Below are 17,324 nucleotides of genomic sequence, written 5' to 3'. Positions count from 1 at the left end.
TAGAAACTATATAAACTGAACCAGGAAGAAATAGAAAACCTGAACAGACCCATAACCAGTAAGGAGATTGAAGCAGTCATCAAAAATCCTCCAACAGGAGTGCCTGGGTAGCTCAGTGGGTTAAAGCTTCTGCCTTCAGCTCAGGTCATGATCCCAGGGTCCTGATATCGATCCCCGCATCCAGCTCTCTGCTCTGCAGGGAGCCTGCTTCCTCCTCCCTCACTGCCTGCCTCTCTGCCTACTTGTGATCTCTGTCAAATAAATAAATAAATATAAAAAACAAATCTCCCAACAAACAAGAGCCCAGGGCCAGATGGCTTTCCAGGAGAATTCTACCAAATATTTTAATAATTAACACCTATTCTCCTGAAACTGTTCCAAAAAAAAGAAATGGAAGGAAAGCATCCAAACTCATTTTATGAGGCCAGCATTACCTTGATCCCAAAACCAGACAAAGACCCCATCAAAAAGAATTACAAACCAATATCCTTGATGAACATGGATGCAAAAATTCTCACCAAAATACTAGCCAATAGGATCCAGCAGTATCTTAAAAGGATTATTCACCATGATGAAGTGGGATTTATGCCTTGGCTGCAAGGTTGGTTCAACAACAACAAACCAATCAATGTGATACAATACCTTAATAAAGAAAGAACAAGAAACATATGATACTCTCAATAGGTGCAGGAAAAGCAGTTGACAAAGTACAGCATCATTTCTTTTTTTTTTTTTAAGATTTTATTTATTTATTTGAGAGAGAGAGAGAGAGGGAATAAAAGAGAGAGAGAAAGCATGATAGGAGAGAGGACAGGGAGAAGCAGACTCCCTGCTGAGCAGGTAGCCTGATGTGGGACTTGATCCCGGGATTCCTGGATCATGACCTGAGCCAAAGACAGTTGCTTAAACAACTGAGCCACCCAGGTGCCCAGTACGGCATCCTTTCTTTTTTCTTTTCTTTCTTTTTTTTTTTTTTAAAATTTATTTCTTTGACAGATAAAGATCACAAGTAGGCAGAGAGGCAGACAGAGTGAGAGGAGGAAGCAGGCTCCCTGCTGAGCAGAGAGCCTGATGCGGGGCTCGATCCCAGGACCCTGAGATCATGACCTGAGCCGAAGGCAGAGGTTTTAACCCACTGAGCCACCCAGATGCCCCAACGGCATCCTTTCTTGATCAAAACTCTTCACAGTGTAGGGATAGAAGGTGCATACCTCAATATCATCAAAGCAATCTATGAATATCATTCTCAATGGAGAAAAACAGAGAGCTTTTCTCCTAAGGTCAGGAACACAGCAGGGATGTCCACTATCACCACTGTTATTCAACATAGTACTAGCAGTCCTAGCCTCAGCAATCAGAAAACAAAAAGGAATAAAAAGCATCTGAATTGGCAAAGAAAAGTCAACTCTTTGCAGATGGTATGATTCTTTATGTGGAAAACCCAAAAGACTCCACTCCAAAACTGCCAGAACTCATACAGGAAATCAGTAAAGTGACAGGATAGAAAATCAATGCACAGAAATCAGTTGCATTTCTATACACAAACAACAAGACAGAAAAAAGAGAAGTTAAGGAATCGATCCCATTTATAATTGCACCCAAAACTATAAGATAGCTAGGAATTAACCTAACCACAGAGGCAAAGAATCTGTACTCAGAAAACTAAATTATTCATGAAAGAAATTGAGGAAGACACAAAGAAATGGAAAAGCTTTCCATGCTCATGGATTGGAAGAACAAATATTGTGAAAATGTCTATGCTACCTAAAGCAATCTACACATTTAATGCAATCTCCATCAAAATACCATTAATTTTTTTCAGAGAAATGGAACAAATAATCCTAAAATTTATGTGAAACCAGAAAAGACCCCGAATAGCCAGAGGAATGTTGAAAAAGAAAGCCAAAGTTGGCAGCATCACAATTCTAGACTTCAAGCTCTATTACAAAGCTGTCATCATCAAGACAGTATGGTACTGGCACTAAAACAGACACATAGATCAGTGGAACAGAATAGAAAGCCTAGAGATAGACCCTCAACTCTATGGTCAACTAATCTTTGACAAAGCAGGAAAGAATGTCCAATGAAAAAAAGACAGTCTCTTCAACAAATGGTGTTTGGAAAATTGGACAGCCACATGCAGAAAAAGGACCATGTCCTTACACCACACACAAAAATAGACTCAAATTGGATGAAAGACCTCAATGTAAGACAGGAATCCATCCAAATCCTTGAGGAGAACGGAGGCAGCAACCTCTTCAACCTCAGCCGTAGCAACCTTTTCCTAGTAACATTGCCAAAGGCAAAGGAAGCAAGGGCACAAATGAACTGTTGGGACTTTATCAAGATCCAAAGCTTTTGCCCAGCAAAGGAAACAGTCAACAAAACCAAAAGACAATTGACAGAATGGGAGAAGATATTCACAAATAACAAATCAGATAAAGGGCTAGTATCCAAAATCTGTAAAGAACTTATCAAACTCAACACCCAAAGAACAAATAATACAATCAAGAAATGGGCAGAGGACATGAACGGACATTTCTTGAAAGAACACATCCAGATGGCCAACAGACACATGAAAAAATGCTCCACATCACTCGGCATCAGGGAAATACAAATCAAAACCACAGTGAGATACCATCTCATACCAGTCAGAATGGCTAAAATTAAGAAGTCACAAAACGACAGAATATGACGAGGATGTGTAGAAAGAGGAACCCTCCTACATTGCTGGTGGGAATGCAAGCTGGTGCAGCCACTCTAGAAAACAACATGGACATTCCTCACAAAGTTGAAAATAGAGCTACCCTACCCAGCAATTGCACTACTTGGTATTTATACTAAAGATACAAATGTAGTGATCCAAAGGGGCACATGCACCTGAATGTTTATAGCAGCAATGTCCACAATAGCCAAATATGGAAATAACCTAGATGTCCATCAACAGATGAATGGATAAAGAAGATGTGGTATATACATACAATGGAATACCATGCAGCCATCAAAAGAAATGAAATCTTGCCACTTGCAACAACATGGATGGAACTAGCGGGTATTACACTGAGCGAAAGAAGTCAGTCAGAGAAAGACATTTATCATATGCTCTCCCTGATATGAGGAATTTGAGAGGCAAAGTGGGGGGTTTGCGGGGTAGGGAAGGAAAAAATGAAATAAGATGGGATCGGGAGGGAGACAAAGCATAAGAGACTCTTAATCTCACAAAACAAACTGAGGGCTCCTGGGAGGGTGGGGAGTATGGAGAGGATGGTTGGGTTATGGACATCAGGGAGGGTATGTGAAATGGTGAGTGCTGTGAAGTGTGTAAGCCTGACGATTTACAGACCTGTACCCCTTGGGCAAATAATACATTATATGTTAATAAAAATAATTAATAAAAAAAAGTTAAGTGACAGATGGCTAACACAAAAGCTCTACAATCCTGTTTACATTAAGCTGAAATGTATATTAAGGCAAAAGAAACTGATGACAGAAGTCGGGACAGCTATGTTACCTTTGGGGACAAAGCAAAGAAGGAGAAACATGGAGCTGAAGTGCATTATTTGCTTCCGAGATGCTGGTTGTCTAAGTCTGCTCAAGTTGCTGTAACAAACTACCACAGACGGAGTGGTATGACAACGAACAGTTATTTTTCACAATTCTAGAGGCTACAAGTCCAAGAGGAAGGCACTGGCAGATTCAGTGTCTCTTGAGAGCCCACTTCCTGGTACAGAAATGGCTATAATCTAGATATATCCTCACATGGAGGAAGGGGTGAAGGAGCTATCTGGGGTCTCCTTTATAAGGGTATTACTCCCCCTCATGAGGCTCCACCCTCATGATGTAATTATCTGCCAAAGGCCCTACTTCCTAATATCATCACTTGGGGGGTTAGGATTTCAACATACAAATTCTGGTGGGATGTAAAAATTTAGTCCTTAACACTGGTCATGTTCTATTTTGTGACCCAGCTGCCAGTTACATGGCTATGTTCACTTCATTATTACTCATCAAGCTATATACTATTGATTTGTGTACTGTTCTGTATGTGGGTCATACTTCAAGAAAAATTTATTAAGAATTTTAAATGATACCATCATATAAAATTATTCCTCCTTTAAATGGGAAATGTATATGTGTATCTTAATTAATGTAATAAGCCACTCTCTGGTTAAATGTTCCCACCACAAAAAAGAAACTATAATTACAGAGCAGGATGGAAACTAATGCTATACTGTGCTCATACTGCAACATACAGATGTATCAAATCAACACTTTATTCATCTCAAACTTCTAAGATGTTATATAATCAATTATATCTCAATTTAAAAATTTAAATAACGTTGAACTTCAAATACAAAAAAAAAAAAAGAAAGAAAGAAATGAAGCAGCCCTCTGAGGTAATAAGTACTGTTATTATTTCATTTTATATAAATGAGGAAACTGAGATATATAGAAATAAAATTATGTGCTCAAGGTCCCACAAGCAGTAAGTGATAAAGATGTGACTGGAACCTGGGCAGTCTGGCACCAGAGCCCCATTAAGAACACATTCCTTTTTGAACTAGTACTTAGGGCTTATGTGGAACATTTCTTCCTGGATATTTAAAGAGCTTTGAAAAAACACTATACGTTAATTATATTGCAACTGAAAATAATAATATTTAAAGAAATAAAAGTTAAAAAATAAAGAGTTTTGAAACATGACTCTTAGTTAGATCTAAACCAGAAGCATGGACACATCAGGAGCAGTGACTTCGTGATTGTCAATCATGCACTACTGGTTTCTGAAATCAGGCCTTCAGAGGGCAACAAATTTGCTTTACTTTGCCCAAAAGAGTTGGGGTGACTATTGAGATTCCTGTCAATCGTCTTCTCCTTTTATCCATTTGTGTAAGATGTTTTACATACTCCAGATGTCATTCGTACTCATTTTCTACACCTTTGGAATTCAAAGTTTAGAATTAGAAATAAAAGCCAAAGCATTTTTCAGGAAGACAAAAACTTAAAGATAATACTCTTCAGAGGGCTTTTCCATTAACTGTGTTCAAATTCTTTACAGGTTACCACAAATACCCTACTTCTACTTCTTAGTTTACGTGGGTTTTTACTCCTTATGATTTACAGGATGCTAGTGCTTAGAATTCTGTATGGTAAAAACAATGGAGATCAGATCTATTATACCACCAGAAGAACACACTCTCTTGCCTTTCTCTCATTTCTAGCCCAACTTGAAAAAATTCTGTTTTATAAGGGAGCTATCTTGAAGATTCTTGTTTTAGACAGTTCAGCAGAGGAGCTCTGTTTCGTATATATTACAATCAAATAAGGAACATATTAGTGATAAAGGCATTTGTGTTAGGTCTCAGTACGTATCAGCATTTGGGCTAAGAGTCAAGCAAAATAAATATAAGTTTCAGCTCTATGGCTGATATTATGTGTATAATATAGGTCAACCCATAACATTGTTCTTGAATGATAACATAACATTTATTACTTGATCAATAGAATTGGTTCACACATATGGTGAACAAGTAGTTGTTACTATCAGTTGATTCAAGTTTAACAACAGGCCTTTTGCAATTTTGGGTTTCAGTTAATTCAACTGACTAATCCTCACATCTAACAAGAAAATCAATACCTCTGTAATAATTAGCTTTGGGTTTTTGGGATTCTCTACTTCTGGGCAGCTGAATGGGGTTCTACCTGAAATAATTCCTGCTAGAACTACTACCAGTTTTCTTGCAAAATCAAGTCAATTCATCTATAGTATTTTTAAGTCTCTTTTCTCTGAAATCTGTTAAACAATGCCAGGATTGAAAATACCCATTACATTTCCATGCTTTCTTTCTGTCCAAATTTCAAGATTTGGAAAATTTACAGTGAGATGAGCTATGCATTCATTTTCCTGATATAGCATGAGAAAAATAAAATAACTCCCACATATCTTTCTCTATCCAAGATGACAGGCAATCTCAAAAAAGTTTAAATACTCTAAGCATTTGAAAATATTCCATAGGGTAAAATCAAAAATTTTTCAGAGACTGTTTAAAAAAAAAAAAAAATGGCTCTGCAAGTGACTTTTCCTTCCCTTCCTGCATTTTTACAAAATTAAAATTCCAGATCAGCGGCTAAGAAAAGATATTCCAAAGAAAATGCAATGATTGTCCTGGTAGATTTACTCCCTCGATAGCTCTCAATTATTCTTAGCACCGAATTTCCGTAGACACTAAAAGTTCAGTGTTTTATCACAGTTGCCCTGTTCTCTGAATACTTTGTGGTTCATGCACTTTAAAGAGCTGTGTGTTACTTATATCCATGGTATTTAGAGATTTCAGTTTATAGGACACTCTTTGGGAGGAAAATGATTCTTTCCTTTAGTAAATAAGAAGGGGCGCCTAGGTGGCTTAGCCAGTTTAGCATCTGCCTTTGGACCAGGTCACGGCCCCAGGGTCCTAGGATGGAGCCCATATCAGGCTCCCTGCTCAGTGGGGAGTCTGTTTTTCCCTCTCTCTCTAGCCCCTTTCTCTCACTCCTGCTCTCTCTGTCTGTATTTCAAATAAATAAATAAAATCTTTTAAAAAAAGAAAATAAGCCCATGGAATTGTTATGTGTGTATTTTAAAAAGTTAACCAGCTTACTGGTGAAAAAACCATGTCTATAGGGTAGAGAATGAATTTTACTATTAAACTTCTCATTATGTCAAGTCACTGAACCTAGTTTTCATAGGTATGGGTTCTGTTTCTTTTCGTTTTTGTAGCTACCAATTCTCTTGGCCTCAGCTTGAATAATTATATATTTCTGTTGGTTATCAACTTAAATAAAGTATATTACTATATTTTTCTCAAAAAAAATAAAAAAAGAAAATAATAAGAAGAAGGGTTAAATAAATTAATGACTGGGAAGTCATTGATAAAATTCCTACTTAACCAATGAGAACAAGGTACTTATATAAACAGAAAACCAATAGCAAACACTTTCTTCATGGCTGGGTGACTTGAGATTTTGATGACTCTGCTCCTCCTGGAAAGCACTGGAGAACTAAAGATTAGCAGCTGATAATACCCTACCACTTATTTTGTGAATCAGAAGGACAAGAGTGAGCAAAAATGTAAGGTGAGCAACCATCTGAGTCATAATGAAAACAGACAAGCATACTACTAATATAAAACAAAATTTCATATATGTGAACCAAAAGACTATTGTTGGTACACTTATTAATGAGAAGCTTCCATATTAAGTTCAGACTACATTTCTTTAAAAAGAAATCTGGTCTCATTTTCATTTATGATTTTCCTAGTGATGGTTCACATTTCCCAGGTCTTCAGCTATATTAAGAAACCAAGAGAATGTCTCAGATACTCTAACAGTATCAAGATAATGATTCTCAAAGTCTAAAGTAAATGGCGGTGGCACAGATACTACCTCACAGAAGAGTAAAGGGAAGTAAATGATATATATAATTCATTCAAAACATGTTAGTCTTCTCCTTGTCATAAATGTCCATCTAAGCCTTGTTGTCATAGACAAGTGAGTACCAGCAGTTGAAACAAAGCATATGGGTATTGAACTTGAAAAGAATTTACTGAAGCCCTACTATGTGCTAGCATGGGTGTGATAGCTATATTATAGGCTCATAAAGCAACATTCTATCCTAGCTAGCACATATTACACACAATGAAAATTAAAAAGCACACGGAAGAATGTGAGGTCATTACTTTCTAGTGATATACAGTTTTGTAATCTAATTTTCTTCTGTCTCCAACTGTATGATAACACTTGCAGCACGTTATGGAAGGTGTCAGAAACTGGGTCCTCTAAGTCATGTAAGGGCAGGACTAATTGCTTCAGTAAACATTACTCAAATAATGTTTCATGCCAACCAATGTTTCACTGTCTGGTGCACTCCCCCTTTTTTATTCCCTCCTGTCTCTCAGAACTTTGGAAGCACAGCATCTGAAATAAAATCTGGAGGCACTTACAAGCCTTTCACCTAAAATGGGTAAACCAGTGCATACTCCAAGCAGATGTAAAGCAGGATTTGCATCTGCAGCTGCGACACAGAGCTGTTGGCTTATCACCACTGAGCAGGAAAACGGCAGTTCTTAACAGGGAAAAATCAGAACATTACACAATCTCCCTACAAAGACAGAGGTTACCTTAGGATCGGCGGTCAGCAGTTTGAAAGCTTGATACACTTGAGCTTCCTTTACGCCACCACCAAGATCCAAGAAGTTGGCTGGCTTCCCACCATTCAGGAAGATAATGTCACAAGTAGCCATGGCTAGTCCAGCACCGTTCACTAGGAAATGTAAATAGCACACAAGACAGGATGAATTTGGCAACACGAAAGGGCGCATGAACCATTTTCTTCCCCCATGACACCAAAGAGAGCCCTGTCTCTCCCAGGTCAATCTGTCCTGCCTGGAACCAGGTAAATTCATGGACTTTTAGGACAAATCAGGAAATGTGCACACGAAGCATAAACAAAACAAAACAAAAACCTGGGAATATGAAGACAAACTGTATGTTTGTTGAGAAGCTAAACCAATCTGGGAAACAGATAAAAGGGAGAAGGGTTTACATCATTAATTTGGGCTAGTAGAAGAGGGAGTTTGGGGTTCTGGGAAAACCAACAGAACTCAAGAGAACCAAGGAAGGCTGTAAGAAGTTGCTTGGGTCTGTGAATTACCTTCTTTTAATATCCTTCAAGAGACCCAAGTAAAAAATGGAATTTGTTTAATTTTTTGCTTGCTGAGAATATGATCTTTTGAATGTAGCATCCCTCTGGGGTTGAGCCACAGGGGTCCCCACTTCAATAGGGCTCCATACTTTTCTACACTCAGTGCAATCATGCGTGTTATAGGTTAATGTGGATTAACTTAGAAAACAAATGAATAAAGGATAGCATCAAAATAACATTCTTATCCTTCTGTTCCTTCTCCAAATTAATAAAAAGAAATGTTCACTAGTAACCTGATCACTAAAACTAGAACTGAAATGTGCTTACTCTTAGGGGCTTTTTTTTTTTTTTTTAAAGAAAATAAAGAAAAAAAAAAAGAAGAAAATAAAGAGTTTTAACACTGCAATTCTTATTTTCCAGAGCTGAGTTTTATTGACCAGTTGTACTTCTTTGGCTTCTTATACTTAATTACATGAAATTATTTTCCTCAGGTTAGAAAGGGGGAAAAAAAAAAAGCAGACCTCCTGAACATAGCAGAAACTCTCAAGGTAAAATATACTTCACTTTTTCTGACCCTTGAATTCCCCAGACAACCCTGTGAACTGTGACTAATTTAATTAAGTTCGGGTGACTACAATAAAAATGGTTTATATACGATCTTAAAACAATCTGAAATGTGTTAATCGTCGTTTTTGAGGCTGCTAACTTGGTCAAATCATGATACTCCCACAGAGGCTACAAAGAATCTGTATTTAATTTGTTCTAAACACACCATTATATCATTCTCCTTTCTAAATGCCTACAAATATTGAGAGCACATTAGCTTATCAAGATCAGAACAATGTGAGTGATCTGGTACATTACAGTTATTACTCTGATACAAAGCAAGAGCTTTTGGTTATCACTTGTAATTAGATGTCATTTTCTATTGTATGGCTCAGCAGACTACTGGATGAGGTCTGTTCAATTCTGAATATAATAATCCTGTTGGTTTAATGAGCTACAAATCTTTTTTATTTTAATTCCATTAAGATTAAGACCTCAGTTTCCAGTGCAATGAATTGGTTCCACCAGAAACACAGATGTGTATAAATCTTAGCTCTATAAGCTGTGGACAATAACAGAAATTGTATTGCCTCTATAGGCTCATTCTTATCTCAGCTGAATAAGCCATTTTCACAAATTTAGATGAGTATGATAAAATCAATTGTTTTATTAATAAACTGGATAATGGATTAAACATTTTATCATTTGGTTATTATAAAAGCTGAAACTACAGTATAATGATTCAAGTATATGTTCTCTTCTACTTCCTCTGAGAAATTTTATCTTAAAACCAAATTTCAGAAGAGTTCCTAGCATATTAACACTGATTGGAGCAGCGAGGATTTTGATTTTTATTAAGCAAAATTTAACTGAGATGTTTTAAAATAGTATTTCCCAGCTGGGGTGATTTTGCTTACCAGAAGGTATTTGCCAGTGTTTCATGACAACTCTGGTTGTTAACAATGGGGGGTGGAGGTGTCCCAGTGGCACATAAAGATCAGGGACACTGCCAAATATCTCACAAAGTATAGGACAGCCTCCCATTGTAAAGAATTTTCCCACCCCAATTGTCAATAGTGTCAGACTTGAGAAACTCTGCTTTAAACCAGTGACCACTGGGCAAAATGAACATTGGGAAGAAACTCAGAAACTGTTTCCCAAGACTTTTGGGCTACAGAAACTCCTATTTCCACTGGCTACTGGGAAATACCATTTCAGAAAGGTTCAGAAATCTGGACTACTTAAAATTCTGCAAAAATCCACAAATCATGCCTTTGATAGAACTACATTCTTACCAAAGCAGGCAATGTTCCCATCCAGTCCTATATATTTTAGATCATATTTGGCAGCTTCGTTTTCAATGGGTTCATTCTCTGATTTGTCATCCATGGCAAATATGTCCTTTTGTCGGAATTCTGCATTGTCATCAAAGTTTATCTTTGCATCAAAACAGACAACTAAATAAGGGGGAAAAAAGGCACAAACATGAATATCTCTTAAGGGTATACAAATTAGTTCCCTAGGCTGGCAGGCACAGAAGAAAGAAAAATAAGATTCTGTCATTTTTCTCTCAGGAGAGGGACAGGAGAAGCTGTTACAGCTTTCTTGATTTTAAGCTTTAGGGCTACAAGGACAAATTTGGTGGCATAGTCCCTGTTCTCATTACATTCTAAAAAAGAGCACAGTGACCTATACCTGTTGGTCTCTGTTTAATAAAATAGTAATATAAGTTGTGGTCACCCATGAAAAGTTATAAGCTATCAAAAAAATAAATAAAAGCTATAGACTGCCACATCTACATAGAGCTTTGATTTGCCATTTTTATTACATTTCTTATTTTTAGTATATAGCCACTAATCATCGCTTTTACCTTTTGTGCAAAGAGAAACTAGATAACAATGCTTAAACCCACTGTCCTCCGCTACAAAGAGAAATTCTATTTAATCAGTATCCTCACCAATATTTCTGAAAGATTTAATGCAAAGAACACTGGGTTAGAATCAAATAGTTTTTTATTTGATCCTTAACTAACTCTGTAACTTGATAAAAATAAATAAATAAAAACCTACTTCCTCTTTGGGTCTCAGCTTTCTTATTTAGAAAGTGGAAAAAACAATCCCTAAATTGGCTGATATACTTCCTTTGGGGTCAGTTCAAACTAGGACCATCAACCTGATGTGTACATGATATGACTCTTTTGATCCAAGTTATAAAACACTAAGAGACTGAGACAGATGAGACATGGTAGAAGTTGGCCAGGCATTACCAGCACTACTGTCTCTAGTCTCTGGTGCAGGTAGAAATCTCCCACTCTCTCAATGGCCAAGAGCACTGGACACAGTTGAAAATAACCGAGTGATACGGATGCACCGAGGGAAGAGCGTTTTCTTTGGTTTACAAGATATCTCCTATATGAACTCTCAGGGAGAGATTGCAATGAGGAGGGGTGATATGCAGGTTTCTGGGATCTGACCCATTTATTATATCCCTTTGAGGATTAGTTGTCCACGATGACATTCCATTCTAACCTTCTTTTACTCTACTTCAGATATTGATAGACAGGGATCTTTGACTTAGACTTTAGAGATATGACCCATTCTCCTCCAGCATGGCTGAAAGGCACCTTCTTCGAAGAGAAGCAACTTGGAATAATTCATTCAAAAGCAATGACCGTGATCTGTTAATCCCATTTGCTTACAATGACGAGAAAATACTGTCACATCACAACATCCTAGAGTTACATACCCTTTCTAGAGATTTTATACAAGGGCCTCGCTACCACAAAAATGAAGCACTTTGGTACAAATCTATACAGAACTGGCATTTTAACATCTAAGAATACTTAGCATAAATAAAAACCCAAACCACAAATTACTTAAAGTAGCACTGACTGGCAAGAGAGGATCTTATATAGAAGTTAATGTCTGCCAGAGTCCTTAGTCTTGCCACAAAATGTCCAACCGTTTTACCCACACACTGTGAACACACGGAGCAAATGAGTTTTTTTTACTGTCCAGAATACTGCAATCTTAATGATGGAATCCTACAATTACCAAAGGAATTGGCCAACGTTCTCTGCTTGCTACAGGGCATTTTGTCAGCAGTTAATGACTGGTATAATAATCAATAGGAAAGCAACTTCATTCTTGGCTTTCCACTAGGTTTATAAATAAATTTTAATTAACTTATTAGTAATTATAGCTTCTCCGTTACTCACAGGCAAGACTACTTGTAACCGACACCTTCAAAATGGGCAAAGGCTATATCAAATTGACTTCCTGACTGAAGAGTTTCAAATAAAAGAATTCTTGGTCAAGATCAATAAACTAGTAAATCAAAATAGGTCCAGGCTGATCTTTGCCCCTTACACAGACTACAGTTCCAAGCTACTTGAGAGAACATAATTAACGGATATGCATTCGAAGATCAGAAGGCAGCCCCACCTACCCTCTGCAAAGCCAGATTTACAAAAGACGCTTTTTCCTGCAGTATGATGTATATGCTGAGGACAGAAATGAGTGCACTATTTGGGGGAAACCTGAGAATTAAATCAGAGCTTAGAGATGGTAATATAGGATAAAAGGGGTGCCTACAGGTGGAAATCAAGGTGCACCTACAGGTATTAGACTTGTGGGATAAATGACCTCTCTGTTGTTCCCTCTTTGTAAAGAAAACTAAATGGCATAACGAGGCCAGTGTACGTTATATCCTAGTGCTTTGGGAAGTAACGGACACTATGTATGTAGGAAGCCAGGGGACTCAGGAATTAAGAAGGGTGACCCAAAACTGAACTGTCACCCTCAAAGCCTTAATCTTTTTCTGTGGGTGGAACCCAGGGAGAGTAAAACACCTTAAGAAGGTACAGGGACTCCTTCAGACACATATTTGTCACACCTGCTCAATATTTTCAAAGGAGTCCCAAACATACAAAGTGCTTTCCTGCCTCAGTATCTCAGTATATAACGCTGTCTCACCCGGATGTTTTCCCTTGAACTTCACCACTTAGTGAACTCTGGCATCAAACACACCTGGGTATGAATGACAATTCGGACACTTTAGAGTCAGGTAGCTGTCATCACCTCTCTTAAGCCCAGCGGCCTGGTCTATAAAATGAAAGCCAGAGTATTTTCTACTTCGTGGTGTTGGTGTGCAAAGCGGGGACTGCGTGCAAAGCCCTTGGCAGCCCAGACACTGGCCATTAAACCACCCCAGACACTGGCCATTATACTCAGCTTCCCAATGCTGCAGCCCAGGCCATAGCCTTGTCCTATACTACAAATGACCCGTCCTTGGTCCCATTCCCTTATAATCCTAGACTTCTGTTTACAGTGAATCTAAACTAATGCCTCCTGGAGTTTACAGATGTACAGATTACCTGTGATTTTCAGGGAAATGCCATGTTCAGAATATGTAAGAATTTCCCATGGGAAGGATTTTTAGGGTTAGCATTTCAGGCAGTGTGACTGGTCGAGAAGGAGATTTTAGCCTAAAGGTTGAGGGTGGAAGAGATGCCTTTGATGACCCTCAAATCACACCACACCTTTCTATAAGGCTCGGGTGGCTAAAGATTGGTACAAAACAGCCCCAAATGAAAATCTCAGTCCGATTGTGGCAAAGTATAGTCCTTGGGACAGCTTGCTATTTTCCTAAATAGGGTTGGACTGGAATACAACCACGTCCATTCGTTTACATATTTCTATGGCTGCTGTCCCAAGGCAACAGCAGAGATGACTCATAATTGAGACTCTATGGTCCTTTACAGAAAAAAGACGGCCAATTCCTACTAAGTCACACTTCTCATGTTGTAATAGTCACAGGTATCATACTTATTACAGTGAAAGAGAAACTTAGGAAAGTGCATCTAATGGCATGAAAAAAAAGGAGCATAAGGGACGAAATAAAAAGTTGCAGCTTGCACAAAAGGAGTAGATTAATCCTTGAATATCGATTCACTCTTATATGCTTATTCCCCCCTGTAAGACCTGTCCAAGTACACTTTTAGAATGAGGGTGTTAAAAATGGATTGATGGCTATGTCAACAGTGGGGCAATAAAATAAACTTGCTTGCTCAAACCTTAGCTTTTTCATTTATTAAAACAACAAACCACACGAAAATGTATTTTTCAAGGTACCAAACTTGGTTCAGACATAAGATATTCAATGTCACATTAATGAAACCTCAATTCTATACAAAATTCATCTTAAACAAAGGCCATTCTGTGTACAAAGTGGGTGAAAAAACATACCTATTAATATTTATAAAACAATTTTCACCATCAAAAGCACATTGTTACATGCTTGATAGATTATACAAATGAATTTTCCTTCTGAACAAATATCAAAGACAGCTGCGGTGCTTATATTCATAGGGAGTTTTGTTTTTTTGTTTAGTGGTGTGGGATTCTGTGAGCTGCTAATTCACCAACCTAGATGAAGAACCTGACTGGCAGCAGCCTCTGACCCTAGAGTTTTAACAGAAGAATGTGCTACAGAATTAAACAAAAGAAAAATACATTTCAGAGGGGAGACTCACACATAAAAGAAACATAAAAACAGCAGGAAATAAGATTGTCATAATTAGTTTGAAAAATAATCTGTCTTCAAGCAATGTACTGCATTTGATTTGTGATAAATAACCATAATATGCTATTGAAATGCACCTTGCTGTGATGGCCTTAAAATGCTGATACTTTCAAATTAGTCCCACTTTCCATTAAATATTGATGTTCCAAGAGTTGTATACTTTTTAGAACTTTTTTTGAGTTGCTGCAAAAGAGAAAATAGATGTGAGGCAGGAGGGGGATTTGGGTGAAGGTAGAGAACTGAAAATGTTCTTGAAAATAGAGTCTTGTGTATAAAGAGAGAAACAGAGAGAAACACCCACCAACAACATGGGCACTTGCTAACACGAAGCAACAGGGTGGCTATTTAGGGAAATTAATCTGAAGCAAGAGGGATCTGATGTGCGAGTTAACTTTGGATCACTCAGCCTTAGTTCTCATGGAGTCTTGGCCAGGTAGTCACTGTTTTAAATTGGGTTTCATTCCAATAACTTGGTGAATGGATTTGGGCTGAGCAGGAATTCTTAATCTTGGGACTACTGGTAGGTTAGGTGAGATCATTATCTACTGGGGATAGGGGTGTGCTGTGTACTGTAGGATGTTTAGCAACATCCCTGGCCTCCACCCACAAGAGGCAAGTAGCATCCTGCACACCCAGTTGTGATAAACAAAAATGGATATTAATGAGACTCAGTGTTGTGATCACATGCAATCACTGTGTTGTGTACCTGAAACTAATATAATGCCATATGTCAGTTATACCTCAATACAAAAAAAAAAAAAAAAGTCAGTAGACATTGCCAAACATCCTCTGAGAGGACGATATGTCTACCCTCCTCATTGAGAAACACTATTTTAGAGACACCAAGTCTGGCTGAAAGTGGGAAGAAATGGAATAGAGCATAAAATCTCACAGCGGCTTGTAAAACAGATGAATGAACGGATAGGTAGATAAATAATGATAAAGAAAACCCTGCTTTAATTAAAGGTTTTTTAAAAAAATTTACTTAAGTAATCTCTGCACCCTCAAACTCATGAACCTGACTGAGATCAAGAGTCGCATGCTCTTCCGACTGAGCTAGCCAGGCACCCCAAGAAAACCTTGCTTCTAACTTGGTCACATATTTTTGTTTTTGTTTTTAAGATTTTGTTTATTTATTTGACAGAGAGAGATTGAGCACAAGCAAGGGGAGTGGGAGAGGGAGAAGCAGGATCCCTGCTGAGCAAGGAGAACTTGGCCACATGTTTAATGAATTAATTCTGGCAACACAACTGGACAAGCAAGGAAAAGAGTTAATTTCTCTTTGACTATTTAATTAACAGCTTATTTTCATTTCAATAAAATGTAGACCATTCTGGTAGACATATGACTCTATCCCTTTTTCCATTGAGAAACTGTCTTCTCTTATACATGTGATTCCAGCTCAGTGGCTGGCCTAAATACAGATATGGGATCTAAGTAGGGCCACTCAGAATCATTTGAAAAGACTGCTGCGTGGTTGCCGGAGGAGAATGATGAAAAATGGGAGCCATCTTAGCTGTCCCTCCAGAGAGCCTGGCCGACAAAAAAAAAACAATTCAGAGGCAACCGGGCTAGAAGATCAGGGCTTCATGCCCTAAACCAGCCCACTCCCTGTTATATGAGGAAAGTAAGTATCCTTACCTGACCTGGAAGCTTCTTAACAAAAACTAGACTGATGTTAGGTTTTTGTCACTAACAACCATTATAATTCTAACAGTTACTAAATTACATACAGTCAATAGTGCCAAATTATATTCTTTGAATCAAATTATTAATCACATTGTTAAAAATAATTCTGGGGCTGCATTTGTTTCGCCATATTAAAAATTTCCCATAGGTGACAAGTAGCATAGATGTTATCAAGATCGTTGTTCTTCATCCAACTGAGTATTATCTGTTGTGCAACTATATGACCAGTCAAGTGGATTTAAAAAAAAATATTCCTCATTAACCAAGGGAAAACAGAAGAAACTCTCTTAAAAAGAAGCTTTGCAATAGAGAAGTTTAAAGTAAAAATGTTTATTTTTTTTAAAGATTTTATTTATTTATTTGACAGACAGAGATCACAAGTAGGCAGAGAGGCAGGCAGAGAGAGAGGAAGGCAAGCAGGCTCCCACTGAACAGAGAGCCCGATGCGGGGCTCGATGCCAGGACCCTGGGATCATGCCTGAGCCGAAGGCAGAGGCTTAACCCTTTGAGCCACCCAGGCACCCCCATAAAGTAAAAATGGTTAGTGTGATGCCAAGCTCCTTAAACTTCTAAATTAAGTCATTATTAAATCAAATTTTAATGTGAAACAGAAATGTTATATGCTCTGCTCTTACTGATCTAAATGGAAAAAAATTAAATATTCACATTATAAATATTAAGATTATTAATACTGTTAGGATACAAATGACTTTTTTTACAGCTTCTAAATAAAGGATTGCTTTAGGGGATTGTGACAATGATGAAGATCAATTTATACATTTGGTCATTAATCACCGTTTCCTAATTGGGTTTAATTTGACTACTG

General features: G+C 37.8%; 1 protein-coding gene across 1 annotated transcript in view; it reads right to left on the bottom strand.

Annotated features, from left to right (window-relative positions):
* Positions 1-17,324, bottom strand: part of SUCLG2 (succinate-CoA ligase GDP-forming subunit beta) — a 289,573-nt gene that overhangs the window by 109,281 nt on the left and 162,968 nt on the right. The window contains exons 8-9 of the mRNA XM_047747177.1: positions 10,522-10,683; positions 8,157-8,299 (exon numbers count right to left, since the gene is read on the bottom strand). Of these exons, the coding sequence (XP_047603133.1) occupies positions 8,157-8,299; positions 10,522-10,683 (305 nt within the window). The remainder of the gene's footprint in view (positions 1-8,156; positions 8,300-10,521; positions 10,684-17,324) is intronic.

Source organism: Lutra lutra, chromosome 1 (genome assembly GCF_902655055.1).
Source record: "Lutra lutra chromosome 1, mLutLut1.2, whole genome shotgun sequence".
NCBI classification, from domain to species: Eukaryota; Metazoa; Chordata; class Mammalia; order Carnivora; family Mustelidae; genus Lutra; species Lutra lutra.
Note: the sequence above shows the minus strand (reverse complement) of the source record. Positions and strands in the feature narration are given on the sequence as shown.